Source organism: Pseudophryne corroboree, chromosome 6 (genome assembly GCF_028390025.1).
Source record: "Pseudophryne corroboree isolate aPseCor3 chromosome 6, aPseCor3.hap2, whole genome shotgun sequence".
NCBI classification, from domain to species: domain Eukaryota; kingdom Metazoa; phylum Chordata; class Amphibia; order Anura; family Myobatrachidae; genus Pseudophryne; species Pseudophryne corroboree.
In genome coordinates this window covers 370,648,858-370,673,745 of record NC_086449.1, presented here as the reverse complement: position 1 = coordinate 370,673,745, position 24,888 = coordinate 370,648,858, and the positions used below count along the sequence as shown (strand labels likewise).

Sequence of the window (24,888 nt, the reverse complement as noted above, 5' to 3'; positions counted from 1 at the left end):
GCACTTGTTCTGCTTCCTCTAAGCCCTCAGCATGACGGTGCCCACCCACCCCAAGGAGATCTCGAGGTGGGAGCTCAACTGCGTCACTTCAGCCGCATCTGGGAAAACTCCTGCCAGGATACCTGGATAAGAGACCTCATTTCTCAGTGTTACAAGCTGGACTTCGATGGTGCTCCTCCCCAACGATTTTTAAAATCAAGCTTGCCAGCTTTGGAGGATATGCAAGTTACATTGCAACACGCCATCCGAAAGTTTGGTCCAGTCCCACGTCATTGTTCCAGTACCAATACCACAACGAGGCAGGGGTTATTACTCCAACCCATTTGTAGTACCAAAGCCAGATGACTCGGTACGGCACATTTTGAATCTAAAGTCCTTGAACCCTTACCTGAAGGTTTTCAAGTTCAAAATGGAATCCCTGAGGGCAGTGATTGCGGGCCTGGAAGACCAGGAATTCCTGGTTTCCTTGGATATCAAGGACGCCTACCTTCATATTCTAATTTTGCTACCTAATCAGGCTTATCTGAGGTTTTACCTACTGGACGATCACTACCAGTTCCAGTCACTACCCCCTTGACCTGTCCACGGCTCCGAGGGTATTCACGAAGGTGATGGCGGAGATGATGTTCCAACTCCGGGGGGGTCAATGTTGTCCCTTACCTGGATGATCTTCTGATAAAAGCCAGAGCCAGGGAGCTTTTATTGCTCCATATCGACCACACTATCCAACTTCTGTCACACCATGGGTGGATTCTCAATCTACAGAAGACCTGCCTGGAGCCAACTCAGCGGCTCCTGTTCTTGGAGATGTTCCTGGTGGATACTGTGGCCCAGAAGGCAAGAACACTTCAGGAGATGGTCCGCATGGTGCTCCAACCTGCTCGAGTAGCCATCCATCTTTGCATCAGATTGTTAGGGAAGATGGTCGCCTCATACGAGGCGATCCAGGATGGGAGGTTCCATGCCAGAACATTTCAGTTGGATCTCCTGCACATCCTTACAGACTCGCATCACGACGGATGCGAGTCTGCGAGGATGGGGTACTGTCACCCAAGGGGCACAGTTCCAGGGCAGGTGGTCAGCCCACGAAGCCCTCCTTCCGATCAACATTCTGGAACTTTGGGCGATCTACAATGCTCTGCTTCAGGCCTCTCCTCTACTCGGGGATCACACGATACAAGTTCAGTCGGACAACGCCACATCAGTGGCGTACATCAATCGGCAAGGAGAGACAAAAAGCAGTGCCTGCATGTGAGAGGTGTCAAAGATATTGCTCAGGGTGGAAACAAATGCAAGAGCAATGTCAGCAATCTTCATTCCGGGTGTAGACAACTGGGAAGCGGACTTCCTGAGTCGTCACGATCTCCACCCGGGGGTAGTGGGGACTTCACCATCAGGTGTTCCAACAGATCATCCACTGGTAGGGCTGCCTGCAGATAGACATGATGGCTTCTCATTTCAACAAAAAGCTTTACTGGTATTGCTCATGAACCAGGGACCCTCAGGCGAGGACAGTGGATGCACTGACTTCGCCTTGCCTTACCGGCTGGTCTACCTGTTTCCTCCGATTCCGTTGCTCCATCGAACCAGAAATCAAGGAACCCAGGCAATTCTGGTTGGCCCGGATTGGCCTTGGAGGGTGTGGTACGTGGATCTTCTGGACATGTCGGTTGAAGACCCTTGGCCTCTACCACCAAGAAGCAATCTTCAACAGGGACCGTTCGTCTTCCCAGACTTACAGCGACTTCGTTTGACCGCATGGGGGTTGAGCAGAACATCCTAGCTCACAAGGGCCTTTCCAAAAAGGTTATTGCTACCATGGTTCAGGCCAGCAAACCTGTGACGTCAAAACACTATCATCATATCTGGAGAAGATATGTCTCTTGGTGCGAGGAAGAGTTCCAATTGGGCTGTTACTTACGTTTCCTGCAAGCCGGTGTGGATAAGGGCTTACGTCTGGGTTCCATTAAGGTCCAGATTTCGGCTCTCTCCACTTTCTTCCAGAGAAAATTGGCACTCTTGCCAGAAGTTCAGACCTTCTTGCAAGGGGTACTCCACATACAACCTCTTTTTGTGCCGCCTACGGCACCCTGGGATTTGAATGTGGTGTTGGAATTTCTGCAGTCCTCCTGGTTTGAGCCTCTGATGACTGTAGAAGACAAGTACCTCACGTGGAAGATAGCGATGTTACTGGCCCTGGCTTCTGCTAGGCGTGTCTCAGAATTGGGGGCCGTATCGTGTAAAAGTCCCTACTTGGTCTTTTACCATGACAGAGCGGAGCTCAGGCCTAGGCAGCAGTTCCTGCCAAAGGTTGTTTCTACGTTTCAGTTGAATCAACCTATTGTGGTTCCGTCCAGTTCTGACACTTCTGCTCCTCCCGGAGGCATTGGATGCTGTGCGAGCCTTGAAGATCTATGTCAAGCGAACAGCTCGGATCAAAAAGACGGATTCCTTGTTCGTGCTCTATGATGCACAGAAAAAGGGTTGTCCTGCTTTGAAGCAGTCCATTGCTCGTTGGCTTAGGTTTACTATCCAACAGGCCTGTGTGTCGGCAGCCTTACCTGTTCCTAAGTGTCTGAAGGCTCACTCTACAAGATCAGTGGGCTCTTCCTGGGCTGCTGCTTGTGGAGTCTCGGCCTTGCAACTATGCTGAGCTGCTACCTGGTTGGGGAAGAACACCTTTGTGAAGTTCTACAAGTTTGATACCCAGGCCAAAGAGGATACCCAGTTTGGGCGGGTGGTATTCATGTGGCAGGTGGTGCTGCAGCAGTCTCCGTACATTCCCAATTCCCACCCGTTCTGGAAGCTTTGGGACGTCCTCATTGTACGAAGTCTACCCAATATCCCTTATGGATGCTAGAGAAAATAGGATTTTAATTACCTAGCGGTAAATCCCTTTCTCGTAGTCCATAAGGGATATTGGGCGCCTGCCTCAGTGCGTTGACTTTTCTGCAGGTTCTCTGTTATGTGGTTACCTGTTCAGCTGTTGTTGTTATTGTTACCAGCCGTTGCTGGTTGCTATATGTTCGTAGTGTGCTGGTATTAAATCTCACCACTCTTTGTTATCATGTTCCTTCTCTCCTATATGTCCTTTCTCCTTCGGGCACTGTTTTACCTATAACTGCCTGTGGTATGGGGCATAGAGGGGAGGAGCCAGCATACCCAGTGAAGAAATTTAAAGTGCACCGGCTCCTTTGGACCCCGTCTATACCCCATCGTACTAAGTCTCCCCAATACCCCTTATGGACTACGAGAAAAAGATTTACCGGTAGGTAATTAAAATCCTTTTTTTGGAAGACGTATTTATGGTCCTGTAGAAAGAATTGCTAGTGAAGGCACATATTATAATACAAAATATGCAGTTGTGACAACTTAAATTGCATTATATTCACAGTGCTTTTACTTTGTACTATTTAAACTGTAAATTTACAGTGATCCGAGAAGGGACAAAAGCTGCGGAAGGAGTGAGTTCAGAAGACTTGGCAAAGAGAGCTAGGGTAAGAGCAAATGAAATTGAGACAGCGTACAGGAAGTTATTCATACAATTGTGGTAATGGAGCTCTGTAAAGGGCAGTATTTCAGATGCCAGATTTGCACTCGGGAGGTAATTCAATTAGCTGTGGTAATTTTACAGTGGGTTTATTCATTTCCTGGGGCTATTCAATTAGCCTTGAAAGGAGGCCGCCAGCAGCTGCTACTGTGTTTGGTTTATTTATTTTTTTCAGGACCTGAGCAGCTCCTGAAAAATAGCTAGCTTGTTTTTGCGATCATGATTCCGAAAAACCACAGGTCTATGAATGGACTCCGTAGTTTTGCCCAAAAATGTGTATTTTTTGGGGGTGTAAAAAACGGGGGTTAATTGAAAATCCTGGATTTTTTTTTTTTTTTTAAATATCGGGGCTAATTGAATTCCCCCTTAGTATTGATTCCTTGGGCTGTAACAGACGGGTGAGCTGCGACTCAGAAACTGTGGCGGTTACTTGTGAAGTCTGAAGTAGTTCCTGTGATTAATAATGAACGCTGTGCTCATGTGTGCCATAGCTGATGTGACAAAAAATAAGGCACTTCTCTGAGGACATTTAGAAAAGTTTCTACAAGTTTTAGCAACCTACAACAAATCTGCTTATTAATTCACTGCTGCAGATTTACAGTTCAATTCTTTTTTTTTTTTTTTTTTCATAATTGGTCCCCAGTATGTTCTAAGACAGAGCTAAATCTAAAAATGTGTATGCGTGTTAATTAGATACATGTTTTATATTGAAACATATACAAATGGGTCCACGGTTATCTTGACTAGTTTTCTGCGCCTAGGCACAACATGATTTATTAGCATAAACCCTTCATCTATTGTTCTGAGCTGCAATACAATACAGAGAACAATACAGCAGGGGATTAAGTCTGACTGGCCGGTCTCAGTTAATCCTTTCCAAGGTCAAGATAAACGTGGACCCATCTGTATGTAGGATACAAACCACTTTTACAGCATGCAAAATGCTGTTATGCAAGGTGGCTACTAGTTATAGTGTTGAATCTGTACCTACTAGGGCTTTCTTTGTTGTTCATCCCCAAATGATTAGGTGCACACATAAGGTGTAAGGTTAGGCTTTGAGACCTGAATTCTATCAGTTCGTTTTGGTAGCTGTTGTGATATTATTATGTTGCTTTCCTCCCCAGTTTGAAGAAATAAAACGCCAAAAGTTGAAGTTTCAGAGCATTTTTGTCTCTAAGACCCGTCTGTGTGTTCATAACATTCCCAAGTCTGTGGATGACAAAAAGTTACGTCAGCTGTTTTTAAATGCTGCAGGTGGAGGGCGGTCAATTAAAATCAAAGAGGTAAGAAGACATGTTGGATTATTAATAATTCTCTGTTTTGAAACTTTGCAAATGTCTATTTTTCTGATGATTTAATGTTGAGTCTTCATATAGTAAATTATTCTTTAAGTAAAGAATCCTCATTCTTTGTTACTTTTTTCTCTTACGTCCTAGAGGATGCTGGGGTCCACATTAGTACCATGGGGTATAACTTCGTCCACTAGGAGTCACTGGCACTTTAAGAGTTTAATAGTGTGGGCTGGCTCCTCCCTCTATGCCCTTCCTACCAGACTCAGTCTAGAAAATGTGCCCGGAGGAGCCGGTCATAGCTAGGGGAGCTCCATAGGAGTTTTTCTAGTTTTCTTATTTTTCTTGGAGTTAGGCACAGGGAGGCTGCTGGCAACAGCCTCCCTGCTTCGTGGGACTTAGGGGGGGAAAGTAGAGTCCAACCCTGAGAGGTTAATGGCCACTATCTCCGTTGACAGGACACTGAGCTCCTGAGGGTGATGATTGTTAGCCGCCCGAGGCGACCGCTCACTCCCGCAGCATGTCGCCATCCCCTAACAGAGCCAGAATATTCCGGTGGCGAGTGTGTCACCGGCGACCCGACAAGCGGGGAGCCGGTGTGTATGGCGACAACAGGGTAGGAGCGCAGTACTAACTGCTCCGGAGAGCTCAGCGGCACATAGTGTGGCGCTATGAGGGGCGCCATGAGCCAGCGCAAATACCCTACACTGTTCATTCAAGGCTATCAGGGACCTCGGTAACGCTGCTAGCAAGATCCTCAGGCCAGTATGAAAATTTAAGTGTGGGAAGATGCGCCATGTCCAGGGGGCGGAGCTTCTCCTCAGAGCAGACCCATAAGCGTTTTCTCCCTGCAGATACAGCTACAGAGACCCTGACAGGGAGTGCTGTCCCTCCACACGACTCCAGCTATCCTGTGCGTTACCAGGAGGTTGTAGAAAGGGGGAGGGGGTATTACTGTGTAGTCTATTAAGGGTACACAGTCAGCGCAGGTTGGTTTTACCTACCTAATTGAGCGCTGTGTGTGTGCTGGCTCCAAGCTCCGTGTTCTCTCTGAAGGTACTTGGGGGGGGGGGGGGGGGGTGTATGTATGTGGGTGTATGTTTTCTCACATAGCCATGTCCAGGGACTCTGTCTTATGCTGCAGAGGATGTTTCTTCTCCAGAGGAATATTCCTTGTACCCAGGATTGTACTGTCTTGTCTCAGATTCCTATGACTGAGCCAGAATGGCTGACTTCTATTAAGGGAGTGATCTCTCAGATTTCTACTAGGGTAGCTCATACTGAGACTGAAACTCAGGTTTTAAAGGATTCTATGGCAGTTTGGTCAGGTTCTGTTCCTATTCCTTCTAAATCCCCTAACATATACCCAAAGAAACGTGCACTTGCCCAGATTATGCAAGCCGACACGGATACCGACTCTGACACAGCAGACGGTGATGGGGGTGTGCTGAGGGGGGCGGCATCCCTGGCAAAGGGGGTGCAGCTCATGGTTGAGGCCATTAGCGAAGTGTTACAAATTACTGACACACCACCTGAACAGGCGGAGGAGGCTGACTTCATAGGTAATAAGAAAGCCTCGATTACCTTCTCTGCGTCTAAGGAATTAAATGCTATATTTGAAAAATCCTGGGGAAAAATTCCAGATCCCAAAAAGGGCTTTGGTTGCTTTTCCCTTCCCGGAGGAGGATAGAAAGAAATGGGAAAACCCACCCATAGTTGACGCATCTGTCTCCAGACTGTCAAAAGAGGTGGTTTTACCTGTCCCTGGATCTACCGCGTTAAAAGAACTGGCTGATCATAAAGTTGACACTACGCTCAAATCCATGTACACTGCTTCAGGAGTGTCGCTACGGCCCACTATTGCCTGTGTATTCATTTCTAAAGTCATAGTAAAGTGGTCAGGCCTAGAGGAATTAGATTCTATGGATAGAAGTGACATTGAATTTTTTTTACGTAACATACAGGATTCTGCGGGTTTCATGGTGGAGGCCATGAAGGACCTGGGTACTCTGAATGCAAGGATATCTTCCATGGCTGTGTTGGCACGCAGGGGACTCTGGCGACGCCACTGGTCTGCAGATGCGGAATCCAGGAGAAGTGTGGAGAACCTAACCTTCACGGGTCAGGCTCTATTTGGGGAAGCGTTGGATGCGTGGATTTCCACGGCAACCGCGGGTAAGTCACCTTTTCTTCCCTCAGTTGCTCCTTCTATGAATAAACCCTTTTCTTCATCCACACCGCAGTCCTTTCGGTCCGATATGACAAAAAAGTCCAAGCCTCCTACCACCTTCTTTAGAGGTGGATGGGCAAAATCCAAGAAACCTGCACCTGCAGGTTCCCAGGACCAGAAGCCTCCTTCTGGTTCCTCAAAACCCTCAGCATGATGGTAGTCCGCACAGCCTGGAGGACGGGCAGGTGAGGGCGAGACTCCGACGTTTCAGCAACGTCTGGGTGTCGTCCGGCCTGGATCCCTGGGTACAGGATATTGTGTCCCACGGGTACAGACTGGAGTTTCAAGAACTCCCGCCTCATTGATTCTTCAATCAGGTTTGCCAGCTTTACTGTCAGACAGGGATATCCTACAGGAAGCCATCCAAAAGTTGGAAAAGTCAGAGGTCATTGTCCCAGTTCCACCTCATATGCAAAACAAGAGTTACTATTCAAACCTTTTCGTGGTGCCAAAACTGGATGGTTTGGTCAGACCGATTTTAAACTTGAAATAGTTAAACCCTTTCCTGAGGGAATTCAAATTCAAAATGGAATCCCTGAGAGCAGTGATCTCCGGTCTGGAGGAGGGACAGTTTCTGGTATCCCTAGATATCAAGGATGCGTACCTCCACATTCCGATTTGGCCACCGCATCAGGCCTATCTCGGATTCGCACTGTTAGACAGTCACTATCAGTTTCCGGGCACTGCCATTCAGTGTCTCCACGGCACAGAGGAGGTTCACCAAGGTGATGACAGAGATGATGGTTCTCCTCCGTAGGCAGGGAGTGAACATAATTCCATATCTGGACGATCTGCTGATAAAGGCATCGTCCAGGGATAAGTTGTTGCAGACTATTGCTCTCACGACTCATCTGCTCAGAGAACATGGTTGGATCCTGAACCTTCCAAAGTCACATTTGGAGCCGACAAGGAGATTCTTTCCTGGGGATGATCCTCGACACGGAAGTGCAGAGGGTGTTTCTACCGGTGGAGAAGGCATTAGTGATCCAATCAATGGTCCGGGATGTCTTGAAACCTACCCGGGTATCGGTTCACCAGTGCATTCGCCTTCTGGGGAAGATGGTTGCCTCTTACGAGGCTCTACAGTACGGAAGATTTCATGTACGGTCCCTCCAACTGGATCTCCTAGACAAGTGGTCGGGATCTCCCCTACACATGCACCAGAGGATACGTCTGTCGCCGAAAGCAAGGATTTCACTCTTCTGGTGGCTGCAAATGCCTCACCTCCTGGAGCGCCGCAGGTTCGGGGTTCAGAACTGGATCCTTCTAACCACGGATGCAAGCCTCAGGGGTTGGGGCGCAGTCACTCAAGGGGAAACCTTCCAAGGAAGATAGTCAAGTCTGGAATCCATTCTTCCAATAAACATTCTGGAACTACGAACCGTTTTCAACTGTCTTCTCCAAGCGGCGCATCTTCTACGAAATCAGTCCATTCAGGTGCAGTCGGACAACGTAACGACGGTGACCTACATAAACCGACAGGGAGGAACAAAGAGCAGAGCTGCTATGTCAGAGGTAACAAGAATTCTTCTCTGGGCGGAAAAGCACGCAGTGGCGTTGTCGGCAATCTTCATTCCAGGAGTGGACAACTGGGAAGCGGACTTTCTCCGGAGGTGTTCACAGACGTGACCAGTCGTTGGGGCATGCCTCAAATAGACATGATGGCCTCACGTCTCAACAAGAAACTTCAGAGGTAGTGTTCCAGGTCGAGAGACCCACAAGCGGTGGCAGTAGATGCCCTGGTAACTCCGTGGGTGTTCAAGTCTGTGTATGTATTCCCTCCACTTCCACTTATTCCATGAATTCTAAAGTTCATAAAGAGAACAAGGGTTCAGGCAATTCTCATTGCTCTGGACTGGCCAAGGAGAGCTTGGTATGCGGATCTTCTGGACTTACTGCTGGAAGATCCGAGGCCTCTTCCTCTTTGCGAGGATCTTCTGCAACAGGGGCGGTTTGCTTATCAAGACTTACCGCGGCTACGTTGGACGGCATGGAGGTTGAACGCCAGATCTTAGCCCAGAAAGGTATTCCGAGCAAGGTTATTCCTACCCTGATACAGGCTAGGAAAGGAGTAACGTCTGAACATTACCATCGGATTTGGAAAAAGTACGTGTCTTGGTGTGAGTCCAAGAAGTTTCCTACGGTGGATTTTTAAATGGGACGGTTTCTCCTCTTCCTGCAAGCAGGTGTGGATATGGGCTTGCATTTGGGATCTTTTAAGGTCCAGATTTCGGCTTTATCCATTTTCTTCCAGAAACAATTGGCTGTACTTCCTGAAGTTCAGGCTTTCTTGAAAGGGGGTTCTGCACATCCAGCTTCCCTTTGTGGCGCCGACGGCACCTTGGGATCTTAACGTGGTGTTGCATTTCCTGCAATCGGATTGGTTTGAGCCTTTACAGGAGGCTGAGGTCAAGTTTCTCACGTGGAAGGCTGTCACTTTGTTGGCCTTAGCTTCTGCTCGACGTGTGTCCGAATTGGGGGCTTTGTCCTGTAAAAGCCCCTACTCAATCTTCCATGAAGATAGAGCTGAGCTCAGGACACGTCAGCAGTTCCTTCCAAAGGTTGTGTCGGCTTTTCATATCAACTCGCCTATTGTGGTGCCAGTGGCTACTGACTCCTCAGTTACATCAAAGTCCTTGGATGTTGTGAGGGCTTTGAAGATCAATGTGAAGAGGACTGCTCGTCACAGAAAATCAGACTCTGTTTGTCCTGTGTGATCCCAAGAAACTTGGGTGTCCTGCTTCTAAGCAGTCGATTTCTCGCTGGATCAGGTTCACTATTCAGCATGCATATGCCCAAAATCTGTTAAGGCCCACTCTACTCGGAAGGTGGGTTCTTCCTGGATGGCTGTCCAGGGGCTCTCGGCTTTACAACTTTGCCGAGTGGCTACTTGGTCAGGGTCGAACACGTTTGCTAAGTTCTACAAGATCGATACTTTGGCCTCTGAGGACCTGAAGTTTGCTCAATCAGTTCTGCAGGAACCCCAGCATCCTCTAGGTTGTAAGAGAAAATAGGATTTTAATTACCTACCGGTAAATCCTTTTCTTGTAGTTTGTAAAGGATGCTGGGCGCCCGTCCAGCGCTTCGTGATCCTGCAGTGGTTACTTAGTTCAGTACTGCTTTGTTCTTGGTTAAGTACTGTTTTTCTTACTTGGTTAAGTAATATTGTTCAGCCGTTGCTCAGTTTTCAAGCTGGTTAGCTCCTATCTCCCCCCCAAGATTGTGGATTATGTTTCACAGCTTGGATTTTCACACTGTGTGTGTGTGTGTGTGTGACTTTAAATGGGTGTGAACTTGCTCCTCCCTCTATGCCCCTCCTCCAGACCTCAGTTAGATTTTGTGCCCAGAGAGACTGGACACACACAGGGGAGCTCTCCTGAGTTTCTCTGTAAAAAGACTTTTGTTAGGTTTTTTTATGTTCAGGGAGCACTGCTGGCAACAGGCTGCCTGCATCGTGGGACTGAGGGGAGAGAAGCAGACCTACTTCTGTGAGTTCAAAGGCTCTGCTTCTTAGGCTACTGGATACCATTAGCTCCAGAGGGTCCGATCACTTGGTGCGCCTAGCTGCTCGTTCCCGGAGCCGCGCCGTCACCCCCCTCACAGAGCCAGAAGAAAGAAGCCGGGTGAGTATTACGAAGAAAAGAAGACGGGTGAGTATTACGAAGAAAAGAAGACTTCAGTGACGGCAGAAGACTTCAGTATTGAGGTACCGCGCAGCGCGCCATGCTCCTACACACACATACGGCGGCACGTGCAGGGCGCAGGGGGGGCGCCCTGGGCGGCATGAATACTGAAGTGAACACTGGCTAAAATATATATTAGAAGTGCCTAGGCACTAAATATAGCCCCCGCCAGTATACAAATTGTGAATCTGAGCGGGACTGAAGCGCGCTGGTGAGGGGGAGTGACTTAGCCCTCACAGCTACCCAGCGCCATTTTCTCTTCACAGGAGCTGCAGAGACGCTGGCCCTGACCTCCACACTTCTGTACAAGTAACAGGGTGCAAAACGGGGGGAGGGGGGGGGGGCACAGTAATTTGGTGCTATTATCATTTGATATAAAAGTGCTAACAGGTCTGAGGCAGTGTGTATAAAGTCTCAGTACCGGGATTGGCGCTGGGTTGTGAGTTGGTAAACTCCCTCTGTGTTTCTCTAACAGGCTTTCCTGTGGGTCTGTCCCCTATAGCCCAGTGTGATTGTGCGTGTCCGTACATGTGTGTCGACATGTCTGAGGCTGAGTACTCCTCCCCGGAGGAAGTTGGAGTGGGGGCAGATAAGGTGCTGGGATTGACCCTGTCGGCACCGCCGACAGCTGATTGGGTAGATATGTTGAGTACGTTGAATCCAAATGTGGCGTTATTGACTAAAAGGCTGGTTAAATCTGATTCTCAGACCCAAACATGGAGAAAATCCATGGAGGACGCCTTGTCTCATGTCCAGACCCCCTCGGTGTCACAAAAGCGTTCATTTACCCAGATAACAGATACAGATACCGACACGGACTCTGATTCCAGTATCGACTGTAGTAATGCCAGATTGAATCCTAAACTGGTTAAGAGTATTCAGTACATGATTGTGGCAATTAAAGACTTATTGCATATCACAGAAGTCCCTACTATTCCTGATACAAGGGTCTGTTTGTAAAAGGGAAAAAAACCTGAGGTAACGTTTCCCCCCTCTCATGAGCTGAACACTCTTTTTGAAAAAGCTTGGGAAACTCCTGACAAAAAGTTACAGATTCCCAAAAGAATTCTGATGGCATATCCATTCCCCTCTGAGGACAGGGAAAAGTGGGAGTCAACCCCCAATGTGGACAAAGCTCTGTCACGTCTGTCCAAAAAGGTGGTGCTTCCGTATCCTGACACGGCTGCCCTAAAGGACCCTGCGGATCATAAGCAGGAAACTACCTTAAAATCCATTTATGTCACTACGGGTACGCTGCTCAGACCTGCCGTTGCGTCGGCATGGGAGAGTAGCGCTATTGGAAAGTGGGCAGATAACTTGGCATCTGACATAGATACCCTGGATAGGGATAGCATTCTTTTGACTCTCGGTTATATCAGGGACGCTGCAGCCTACCTAAAGGATGCGGCGAGGGATATTGGCCTGTTGGGATCAAGGGCCAATGCCATGGCAGTCTCGGCCAGGAGAGCACACTGGATTCATCAATGGAATGCTGATGCCGACTCTAAGAAAGCTATGGAGGCTCTCCCGTATAAAGGTGGTGTCTTATTTGGTGACGGCCTCGCTGATCTGGTATCTACGGCTACCGCGGGTAAGTCATCATTTCTACCTTATGTCCCTGCGCAACAGAAAAAGACGCCTCACTATCAGATGCAGTCTTTTCGGCCCAATAAATACAAAAAAGGAAGAGGGTCGTCCTTCCTTGCCTCTAAAGGTAGAGGAAAGGGAAAGAGGTAACCAGCTGTGGCAGGTTCCCAGGAGCAGAAGTCCTCCCCGGCTTCTGCCAAGTCCACCGCATGACGCTGGGGCTCCTCTACAGGAGTCCGCACCGGTGGGGGCACGTCTCCAACTCTTCAGTCAGGTCTGGTTTCACTCGGGCCTGGATCCTTGGGTGTTAGAAATAGTGTCCCAAGGGTACAAACTGGAGTTTCAAGACGTGCCCCCCCACCGATTTTTCAAATCAGCCTTGCCAGTTTCTCTTCCGGAAAGGGAAGTAGTGTGCGCTGCGATACAAAAACTGTGTCAACAGCAAGTCATTGTCACGGTACCCCCGTCACAACAGGGAGAAGGGTTTTATTTGAGCCTGTTCGTCGTCCCAAAGCCGGATAACTCGTCAGACCGATTCTGAACTTAAAATCCCTCAATTTATATCTGAAAAGATTCAAATTTAAGATGGAATCTCTCTGAGCAGTGAACTCCAGTCTGGAAGGGGGGGATTTTATAGCGTCAGTCGACATCAAAGATGCCTACTTACATGTCCCAATATATCCTCCACATCAAGCTTACCTGAGGATTGCTGTTCAGGATTGTTATTACCAATTTCAGACGTTGTCGTTTGGTCTCTCCACGGCTCCGAGGATTTTCACCAAAGTAATGGCGGAAATGATGGTGCTCCTGCGCAAGCAGGGTGTCACAATTATCCTGTACTTGGACGATCTCCTGATAAAGGCGAGATCAAAGGAGCAGTTACTAAGAAACGTTGCACTCTCCCTGACAGTCCTGCAACAACATGTTTGGATCCTAAATTTGCCAAAGCTACAGTTGGTTCCAACAACACAGCTGTCATTCTTGGGCATGATCCTGGACACGGAACTGCAGAGAGTGTTTCTCCCAGGGGAAAAAGTTCTGGAAATCCAGAACATGGTCAAGGAGATTCTGAAACCGGCAAGAGTGTCGATTCATCAATGCACTCGAGTGCTGGGGAAGATGGTGGCAGCCTACGAAGCCATTCCGTTTGGCAGGTTCCATCCAGGGAAAATGGTCAAGCCAGGAAGCTTGTCTGCACATAAACGTTCTGGAATTAAGAGCCATCTACAACGGCCTTCTACAAGCGGAACATCATCTTCGCGGTCTGCCCGTCCTGATTCAGTCAGACAACATAACAGCAGTGGCGTACATAAACCGCCAGGGTGGAACAAAGAGCAGAGCGGCGATGGCGGAGGCCACAAAAGTTCTCCGCTGGGCGGAAAAACATGCAAGCGCTCTGTCAGCAGTCTTCATTCCGGGCGTGGACAACTGGGAAGCAGACTTCCTCAGCAGACACGATCTCCATCCAGGAGAGTGGGGTCTTCATCAAGAAGTCTTTGCAGAAGTGACAAGTCATTGGGGAATTCCTCAAATAGACATGATGGTGTCTCGCCTCAACAAGAAGCTTCAGAGATATTGTTCCAGGTCGAGGGACCCTCACGCCAGTGCAGTGGACGCCCTGGTGACACCGTGGGTGTTTCAGTCGGTATATATGTTCCCTCTACTTCCACTCATTCCAAAGGTGATAAGGATCATAAGACGAATAAGGGTTCAGGCGATACTCCTTGTTCCAGATTGGCCATGGAGGGCCTGGTTTCCGGATCTTCAGGAATTACTCGTAGAAGATCCCTGGCCTCTTCCGCTAAGAGAGAACCTGTTACAGCAATGGCCGTGCGTGTTCCAAGACTTACCGCGGTTGCGTTTGACGGCGTGGCGGTTGAACGCCAAATCCTAGCTCGAAAGGTTATTCCTGGTGAAGTCATCCCCACTCTACTTAAAGCTAGAAAGGAGGTAACGGCGAAGCATTATCACCGTATCTGGAGAAAATATGTGTCTTGGTGTGAATCCAAGAAGGCTCCTACGGAAGAATTTCAGCTGGGTTGTTTTCTCCATTTTTTTTGCAAGCAGGTGTGGATGCGGGCCTAAAGTTAGGCTCCACTAAAGTGCAGATTTCGGCCTTATCAATTTTCTTTCAAAAAGAATTGGCCGCCCTTCCAGAGGTTCAGACTTTCGTGAAAGGAGTGCTGCACATCCAACCTCCATTTGTGCCCCCAGTGGCACCATGGGACCTTAACGTGGTGTTGCAGTTTCTTATGTCACACTGGTTTGAACCTTTACGAAAGGTTGAGTTAAAATTTCTCACTTGGAAAGTGGTCATGCTTTTGGCCTTGGCGTCCGCAAGGCGGGTGTCGGAATTAGCGGCTTTGTCTCACAAGAGCCCCTATTTGATCTTCCATGTGGATAGAGCGGAATTGAGAACTTGTCAACAATTTCTGCCAAAGGTGGTTTCTTCGTTTCACATGAACCAGCCTATTGTGGTGCCTGTGGCTATTGAAGCCTTGGCTGATTCGAAATCTCTCGATGTAGTCAGAGCTTTGAAAATTTATGTCGCCAGAACGGCTCAGATTAGGAAAATGGAGGCTCTGTTTATTCTGTATGCTCCCAACAAAATTGGGGCTCCTGCTTCTAAGCAGACTATTGCACGCTGGATCTGTAATACGATTCGGCATGCTCATTGTACGGCTGGATTGCCTTTACCGAAGTCGGTGAGTGCCCATTCTACCAGGAAGGTGGGCTCATCTTGGGCGGCTGCCCGAGGAGTCTCGACGGTTCAACTTTGCAGAGGAGCTACTTGGTCGGGTTCAAACACTTTTGCTAAGTTCTACAAGTTTGATACCCTGGCTGATGAGGACCTCATGTTTGCTCAATCGGTGCTGCAGAGTCGTCAGCACTCTCCCGCCTGGTCTGGAGCTTTGGTATAAACCCCATGGTCCTTTGGGAGTCCCCAGCATCCTCTACCGGTAAATCCTTTTCTCTTAGTCCGTAGAGGATGCTGGGCGCCCATCCCAGTGCGGACTCTATCTGCAGTACTTGTTGATAGTTATTGCTTGTGTTACACAGAGGTTGTGTTTCGGTTATGTTCAGCCTGTTGCTGTTTTTGGTTCATGCTGTTAACCGGCAATTTCTTAAAAGCCATGTTGTACGGTGTGTTGTGGTGTGAGCTGGTATGTATCTCGCCTTTAGTTTAACAAAAATCCTTTTCCTCGAAATGTCCGTCTACTCTGGAGGAGGGGCATAGAGGGAGGAGCCAGTTCACACCCATTTAAAGTCTTAAAGTGCCCATGTCTCCTGCGGATCCCGTCTATACCCCATGGTCCTTTTGGAGTCCCTAGCATCCTCTACGGACTAAGAGAAAAGGATTTACCGGTAGGTATTAAAATCCTATTATGTATGTATGTATGTATGTATGTATATATATATATATATATATATATATATATATATATATATATATATATATATAATGTGTATGTATATATATTATAGAGAGAGATATGTGTGTGTGCGCTTGGAACCAAGATATGCTGCTCTTGCTTGCCCTCCTATTTTTTTTTTTTTTTTTTGATTGGAACCTTTAGTTCAAATGGACAGTGTTGGCACAGACTCTGATCAGTTTTGTGTCATTTTTAGTTTTATTACAGAACCTTCTCCTTTTATGGACTTTGAGTCTAGCGTGTACCTCAAGGGAAAAGATTTCTGTATAAGAAAAGTCTCCTTCATCTAAGGGTGGCATAAACTGAGATTCTTGTAAAATACCACCCACTGGGCAAAAAAAAAAAAAAAAAAGGCTCCCCATCTACCGATTTTACCCTATTCACCATTGAAACTGATTTTGTTTTTCTCATTTTTGCTAATATTTTCCTTGCTTTGCTCTCTCGTCACTACCGTCCTTGTGATTTCCACTTTCATTGATTTTTGCAGTGTGCTTTTCTTTACAGTGCCGTGTGATGAAAGATCTGAAAGGTGTGGGTGGAAATCGGAGGGGTCAGTCACTCGGTTATGCCTTTGTGGAGTTTGTTGAGCACGAACATGCGCTAGCAGCTCTGAGGCAGGTCAACAACAACCCAGATATGTTTGGGCCAAAAAAGGTGAGATGTACCTCTGATATTTGGCCTTACCCCTGTCTTACCATAATGCTCCATATGTAAACGCATGAAAATGACCCACGTCATGATGAAAATACCAGCACCTCACTGTAGCCCAACAATGCTCCACTGTCTGAATAATAGACCTGTTGTCTTTATGAAACCTTTTTAAAAAAAAAAGAAGAAGAAATTGAGAATTGTGAGAAAGGGATATAGTTAATGGAGGATGTTAAATTATTACTACAGTTACATTGAACTTTATAAATTTATACACCTAGAAGCCTAGATTTCTTTTTATCAACATAATGGGGGATATTCAGTTGTTTGAAAAGTCAGTTGGGTGTCTGTTTTTTCCTATCTAATATAATAAGTCCTGCTGTGCTGTCAGATCAGCAGTGATTAGCAGCACCACAGACACTGGTGGAGTGTGCTGAGATGCAGAGGGGCCGGGAGTTCTCTCTGTGATTGGTGGCTGCTAGAAGATTATCTTCCGTCGGTCGCCCACTGCATTTCCGACTGGTCACATTGTTTGCAACCAGGTTAGAGAAGGCACAGCTGGTGTGGTCGCAAACAATGTGACCATACCAGGCAAGTGGGTATGTGTCAGCGCAAGGTTAACATTGCACAATATGGTGTTCTTTACTTTTACGAACGCTGATAATTTGATTTACTTTAGTGGGCACTGATCATGATTATTTTCGTTTACTTCTGGAGCATAACATTTTAACCACAGGATCTGAAGTAGACCGTTATTTCATATTTTCAGAGGCCAATTGTGGAGTTCTCTCTGGAGGATAAGAATAAACTAAAGATAAAAGAGAAGAGAGCTCAGCGCAGTCTAGTAAGTAGGATTTTATTTTTTATCTTGAAATCTGAGTTATCTAAAGCTGGGTACGCATTGGCGCACGGACATTCGTTCAGACATCTGAATGAATGCCCGTCAGGCTAGATTGTATGTACACACTGGAGGGATATTAATGAACAACTGAATGATCATGTTCCGTCCTTTATTAGCATACTACAGGATTCTTGCGATATCGTCCTGTTTGATATGCAGCACATCAAACCTGACAACATTGCGTGATCACAGACACTAAATGATGTAGGCGATTTGTCATTACGAAACGGCAAATTGGCATGACATTGCTCCAGTATGTACCCGCTTTAGTTCCTATGGTCCTATATTTGCTTTCTCAATGATGATCCCTTTTAAACAAGGAATGGAAAATCTCTGTGCTTTCAGGAGGTACTGCGGAAAAAACAGGCAAAAGAGCAAGCAACAGTAACCACTCAGGTGCAGCCTGCTCAGGCTACCTCCAAGAAGACACCGCAAAAAGCTGGTGTTACTTCAGCAGTAACGCAGCCTGCTGCAGGGAAAAAAATGCAACAGACACCTCAGGCGGCCGGATGTGCTGTAAATGCCACACAGAAACCTAAAGAAGTTACACATATGAAGGCAATGTCCAATAAAACACAGCTAAAACGATCACATCCTGCAGATGTTAGCAACAACTTGAAAGGAGAAAAGCAGGAAGGAAACAAGGTACCTTCTGGGTCTTCCACGTGGTCAGGTTTCCAAACTAAGGAGGAAATAGAGCACGAGAAGCTTCCAGATGGGAAGAAAAGGCGGAAAGTTATACATATGCCATCCCATACAGGTCCCAAAATCAGGTAAGGATTAACCTACCAGTATGTTTTTGGACTATTGGGGGGGGGGGGGGGGCGCAGAGAATACCCAGGGGGAAGCCCATCCAAGCAGTGGGAGAATATACAAACTCCGCACAGTTATGGCCGTGGTGGGAATCAAATCCAAGACCTCAGTGCTGTGAGGCAGTAGTGCTAACCATTGCACTAAAGGCCCATACACACTTGACGATGCACACGTCGTTAACGACCGTCGTTAACGACTTCCCGTGAACTTCCCTTCAACAGCTGAGCAAACGACATAAGCATACACACTACCAACAACCAAAGACCAAAGACCATTCATCGTTTAAGCATCCAAGCTGAACAGTTTATTAAAATAATGAGCTGGGAACAGGGCTGGTGAACAGTGGCTTGGTCGTTGGTCGTTCACACCATACACATTCAACGACGTCTCTGGTCGGTAACGACCATAGTGGAAATTGAGCATACATGCTCTACAGATAAGCGAGGGTCGTTAACGTCCCACGGGGCCGCGCATCAGTGGTCGTCTGATGCATACACACTTGACGATATAATGAGCGACGTCGTTGATGAGGGCTGAAATGAACAACGTCGCTCATTTTATAGTCAAGTGTGTATGGGCCTTTACTGTGCTGTGACTGCTTTGTGAAAATATAGCAACTCCCTCTACAAGGAGATCGCATTAAGGTGTCAATGAATTTAGCAAATAAAGATAATTTGTGTTGACATGTGGCAGAATTGTTTATTTGGCTTATAATCAGCAGACCTGCAAAACAATTATTTATTTTCTCTTGTTTATACATCAATACATGTGCTGTAATTTGTCACCGTAAAATGTAGCTTTATCTTGCTTCCTCCTGCTGGATTATCAAGGAGAAGTAGAATCTTTATTGCTATATTTCTCTAGCATCCATAAGGGATATTGGGGAGACTTAGTATGATGGGGTATAGATGGGGTCCAAAGGAGCCGGTGCACTTTAAATTTCTTCACTGGGTGTGCTGGCTCCTCCCCTCTATGCCCCCTCCCACAGGCAGTTTAGAAAAAAATGCCCTCAGGAGAGGATGCACATCTCTGCAGCTCCAGGGAGTTTTTTTCAATTTCTTTTAAATGTTTATTTTCGGTATACTGTTTGGGCAACAGCATACCTGCACCGTGGGAGTTTGGGGGGGGGGGGGGGGGGGGTGCGGTTTCACGGCCTTACGAGGTGCAGAGTCGCTCCCTGCTGCAGGACCACCATGAGGGGTTGTTTGTTCAGCAGGGCACTGCGCCTTAGCTGTCGCAATCGCCGCACGCCTTACACCCTTAACATATGCCTGAAGGTGACGACTGTGGTGAGTACAAACCGGGGGCCCTGCTATGGGGGTCCCCCAGTTCAAAGTGCGGTTGAACGTGGGCGCGGCATACGGGACCCGCTAGAGCTCCCCGTGTAGACTGGCTAAAAATAGCTTGAACTAGCACTTGTGTGATGTTTTTAAGCAAACAGGAGACATTGCCAGTATAAATAATCACTGTAGCTCCGGCGCCATTGGAGGGGCGGAGCTACCTCAGAGCAGGACCAGAGGCATTTTGGCGCCTTCCTCTGCTTAATGCATCCACAGACGGCGCACACACACAGTGTTTCCTGCCTCACAAGACATGCTGGAAAACTGGTACAGGGTGTAGCAAAGGGGGAGAGCCGCTATTGTACATTATCTGGGTCCTCTACAGGACAGAACTTACTAGTGTTACTGTGATATAATTAGCTGTCAGCCTTTCTGGGGCTGTGCAGCTCGAGGTGTGCTGGTGTCTCTCTCTCTCTCTCTCTCTCTCTCTCTCTCTCTCTCTCCTCTCATATACAGTAAGGGTGTGTACACATGGTGAGATCCTTGCTATGCCCGATTTTCACTTGCGATTTCCCTTGAACTCCCCGGAGCCCAGATAGCACAGATTTTGACAAACTTTTCTTGAGATATGGACTATGAGTGCTTACGATTTTGGCTTATGTGAGATGTCTTTGACATGTGAGATGAACTAGATAGTACACCGATCTAGCAAGGATTGACTTGCCTGCACAGTCTATCTTTTCTTGCGATGCTGACCTGGCGGGACCGGCCATCAGGATCGAATCGGGATCGCAAGGTGACTTTCACCTTGCGATCTGCACTAACTTTTCTTGCGATTTTGACTATATAGTCAAAATCGAAAGAAAATATCTCACCATGTGTGCACACCTTTAGGGCAGGCTTGAAAAGTATTACTGTCTGTGTGTGTTATTGTGCTTACTGTGAAACATGGGTAAACACAAGCTGTGCAGTGTATGTCACATTATCATCTGGCTGTTTCTTGTGAACAATGCAGCCAATCTTCACAAATCAGTGAAGGGGCTGGGGGAGAGGGGCCAGAGCCCTCCTGGCTAGGATCTCTCAACTATGATGTCTGGTATGTCATCCCAGCTCACTGCCAATGTACAGAACACTCAGCTTACTACAACAGGCTGTTGCAGACTTGGCTGCTAGGGCAGATGTTACACAGCCTACCCACCTCTCATGCATGACCACAGAAGCGTGGTTTACCTGCTCTGCTCTCTGATTCAGATGAGGATATACAGGAGGATGGGGAGGACTTGGATCCCGTTGGTGGGGATTCCGATTCTGCTCAGGGTATTGAACCCCTCATTCTGGCTATACGGGACGTGTTAAAACTCCCCCTAGAGGACGCTGCGTCACAGCAGTCGTTTTTCTTTACGCAAAACAAGCATAATGTCACTTTCCCTGATTCTGCAGAGTTAGATGACATATACAAATTAGCCTGGAAATATCCAGACAAAAAAATTCCAAGTGTCAAAGTTTTTGCGCACATTCCCATTTGCTCCTGAAGGTAGGAAATTTTGGGAGGAACCCCCGGGGGTTGATGTATCAGTCTCTCGACTGTCCAAAAGGGGGTGCTGCCTGCCCCAAGCTCCTTTACTATAAAGGATCCTGGGGACAGAAAAATTGAAGCTACACTCAAATCTATTTACATGGCAGCAGGTGTATCGCAAAGGCTGGTCATAGCGGGTTGCTGGATAACCCATGCCATTCATTCATGTGCCACTCAAATTCAGGTGGGCCTCTCTGGGGCTATGCCTCTGGTCACTATGGTGACCCTCCTAAGGCACATTCAGGACACTACGCGCGTCCTGTGTGATTCGCTCAAGGAGATGGGCAATATTAATGCTAGGACTTCTGCCGTGGCATTGTCGGCGTGCAGGGCCTTGTGATTGCGTCAGTGGATAGCGGACGGAGAATCCAAGCGCAGTGTGGAATCCCTCCCCTTTTCTGGGGAATGGCTCTTTGGGGTTGAGTTGGATACGTGGATTTCCAAGGTCACTGCTGGGAAATCCACGTTTCTCCCCTCTGGGGCCCCGCCGGCAAGACGCTCCCACCCAGGGCCGTCTGTTCAGTCCTTTCGGTCGAACAGATTTCGATCTAGGGCCAGAGGTGCCTCCAATGCGGCTAGAGGCACCAGAAGTAAGACAAGAAAGCCTTATAGTAAAACAGTTGTGTGTGCGCACAAAAAAGACCATCAAAACTAGATATATCAGTGTATTTTATGAAACCAACTTATAATATTCTATGTACTGGGATTTTCAGTTGTAATTAGTTAGTGGTGCACCAGGGTTACAGTAGAACACTACTGAGTAGTCAATAAGCTACAGACAAGAAAGAAAGGACCCTTTGTTGGTGCACTCGTTAAGAAAGAAAAAAATTGTAAAGTTTAAAACTTAACTTTTAATTGGAACCGTTTATATAAAAAAAAAAAGATTTCCCCAAATTTAGATGTGTACTCCCTCTTGTCCACTATACTATACAAATTACGTGCTTAAATCATAAAGATGTACATAATAAGCAGACAGTCAAAAAGGAAAGAAGAGGGCAGGGGAAATACTATTATGATATAATTCAGGCACAATAGCCTATTGTGCAGCAGAGTGTCAATATATCCCTAGGATTGTAAGTAAAACAGTGGCGCCCTCTAGGATATAAACAGGTCTTAATCTATGAACAGTACTGGAAAATATTTTCGTGTTCAAGATTCTCAGCTGACCAGTATAGACGTATAAAAAAAGAGTAGCAATTCAGATAAATGTATGAATCTGCGATCAACGTTAGACTGGATTGGAAGTTCTCGTATACCTGCTACACTGGATATTCTCCGAGGGTCACCCTCCAGGTACTGTTCCGGCCCATTCCAGAATAGTTGATGAGAGTTCATGAATGGAAAAGAGAGAAAATTTATAGATTGAAAGTGTAGTTGAAGAGTGGATCTGCTGTTGGCGTTCGACTGTGCGCTATCAGTCTGTCGTCAACCAAACTGTACCTCACCAGAAACACCAATCAGAGTCCTGAATATAGAACAGTACGGAAATTTGAAGATTTTTTTGAGGGAGTATAACAGCCCTTACTTATTCAAACATGCTTCACAATATTATGAGCTGGCAATGTCCATAAAAATTACTGCCTGAATCAGACAGAATATTAGTATAACCAGCTGGAGAGAATTGTTGTATCGCTGGGAGATATTACTGAATGACAATTTGAGACATGCAAAGAAATTTCACTTAGGCAAAAGTTAACATGGTGCTTTGCAACAAAAAAAAAAATTGTAACTAGCTTCACATTCAGCAGAGGCTGACACTACATATAAGCTGGTAATTGCCAGAATAATGATGCTGTCTATGTCAGACAGAATAATATTACATCCGGCTAAAAAGATTGTTGTTTGGCTGAAAAATATTGCCGAATGACAGGATGAAGCAAAAGAGAATTTTTCTTTTCTTAAGCAAAAAGTATCATAGTGCTTTGTAGCAGAGAAAATTGTACCTCACGTCACATTCAGCATAGGCACATAATTTAGCTAGGACCCGAATATTATTACAGGTTGAGTATCCCTTATCCAAAATGCTTGGGACCAGAGGTATTTTGGATATCGGATTTTTCCATATTTTGGAATAATTGCATACCATAATGAGATATCTTGGCGATGGGACCTAAATCTAAGCACAGAATGCATTTATGTTACATATATACCTTATACACACAGTCTGAAGGCCATTTTAGACAATATTTTTTATAACTTTGTGCATTAAACAAAGTGTATCTACATTCACACAATTCATTTATGTTTCATATGCTCCTTATACACACAGCCTGAAGGTAATTTAATACAATATTTTTAATAATTGTGTGTATTAAACAAAGTTTGTGTACATTGAGCCATCGAAAAACAAAAGTTTCACTATCTCACTCTCAGTCAAAAAGTCCGTATTTCGGAATATTCCGTATTTCGGATATTTGGATATGGGATACTCAACCTGTATTGGGATGATTAAGTTATTACACAGCTCTGTACAAGGTGATATTAATTAGGTGCAATACTGTATATGTTATGAGCTGTATCACAAACGTACCTATAAACAATGTAAAGGAGCAAGCGATAAACTTTGTATAACAAACAGTGTATTGTTAATCCAGCTAAAGGGATTTTACCAAGTGGCAGGTTGAAGCATGTAGAAGAAAATACTTTAAATAAAGATCATTTAAATAAAAATTGTAAAGAGCATTTTATGATAATAGCAAAGTAATAGCATGCTTCACACTGGCCATAAGCTGTAAATTTAAATGGTAAAAATACTGTCTGGCTAGGACAGACTGATGGGTATGGGACGACTCAATTTAGGTCGACCACTGAAGATCGACATGGGCATTAGTCGACAGGTGGAAAGGTTGACATGAGTTTTTTTACTTTTTTTGGTGTCGTTTTCTTCGTAAATTGACGGGGAACCCCAATTAGTGCACCGCTTCGATCGCCATGCTTCGGGCAAGGTGCCTCACTCCGCTACCACTTCGCTCGCCACAGGTTACCGTTCCAATTGTATTCCACGTGGATCGTAAAGTATGGAAAAATCCTTAAAATGAAAAATAATGTGAAAAACTCATGTCGACCTTTTGACCTGTCAACCTAGTACATGTCGACCTAATGACTGTCTACCTACGCTGTGTCAACCTTACGACCATATCCCAGACTGATCATGTATACAGCTGACAAAATTTGTTACACTGCTGACAGATGTTGCCAAATAACAGGCTGTATGGCAATTTCCTTAAACAAAGAGTATCGCTAAGTAATGGAAATAGCAAAATGTTGCTAAGTGTCAAGTTGTAAGACAGTTTCTTTTGAACAGAAAAAAACAATAAGCATGTAATTTGCATAGTATAGTGGACAAGAGGGAGTACACATCTAAATTTTGGGAAATAATTTTTTTTTACATACGGTTCCAATTAAAAGTTAAGTTTAAAACTTTACAATTTTTCTTTTTCTTAACGAGTGCGCCAACAAAAAGACAAGAAAGCATGCAAACTCTGGTTCTCAGGAACAGTCCACCAGCTCAGCTTCCACAAAAGCCTCCTCATGACGGTGCCCCCCACCCCGAGGGGATCTCTAGGTTGGAGCTCGTCTGCGTCTTTTCAGCTGCATCTGGGAAACTTCGTGCCAGGATCCCTGGGTCAGGGACCTTATTTCTCAGGGCTACAAGATGCAGTTCGTCGGTGCTCCTTCCAAATGCTTTTTCAGCACAAGCTTACCAGCTTTTGGAGTATACGCAGGTTACGTTGCGACAGTCCATCCAAAAGTTGGTCCAGTCCCACGTCATTGTTCCAGTACCAATACCTCAACGAGGCAAAGGTTACTACTCAAACCTGTTTGTGTTACTGAAGCCAGACTGTTCGGTAAGACCCATTTTAAATCTAAAGTCTTTCAATCCTTTCCTGAAGGTGT

The 24,888-nt window shown here is 46.3% G+C and overlaps 1 protein-coding gene across 1 annotated transcript in view; it reads left to right on the top strand.

The window, feature by feature from the left end:
* Positions 1-24,888, top strand: part of RBM28 (RNA binding motif protein 28) — a 136,442-nt gene that overhangs the window by 93,539 nt on the left and 18,015 nt on the right. The window contains exons 13-17 of the mRNA XM_063926690.1: positions 3,433-3,497; positions 4,675-4,833; positions 16,278-16,427; positions 17,191-17,265; positions 17,668-18,095. Of these exons, the coding sequence (XP_063782760.1) occupies positions 3,433-3,497; positions 4,675-4,833; positions 16,278-16,427; positions 17,191-17,265; positions 17,668-18,095 (877 nt within the window). The remainder of the gene's footprint in view (positions 1-3,432; positions 3,498-4,674; positions 4,834-16,277; positions 16,428-17,190; positions 17,266-17,667; positions 18,096-24,888) is intronic.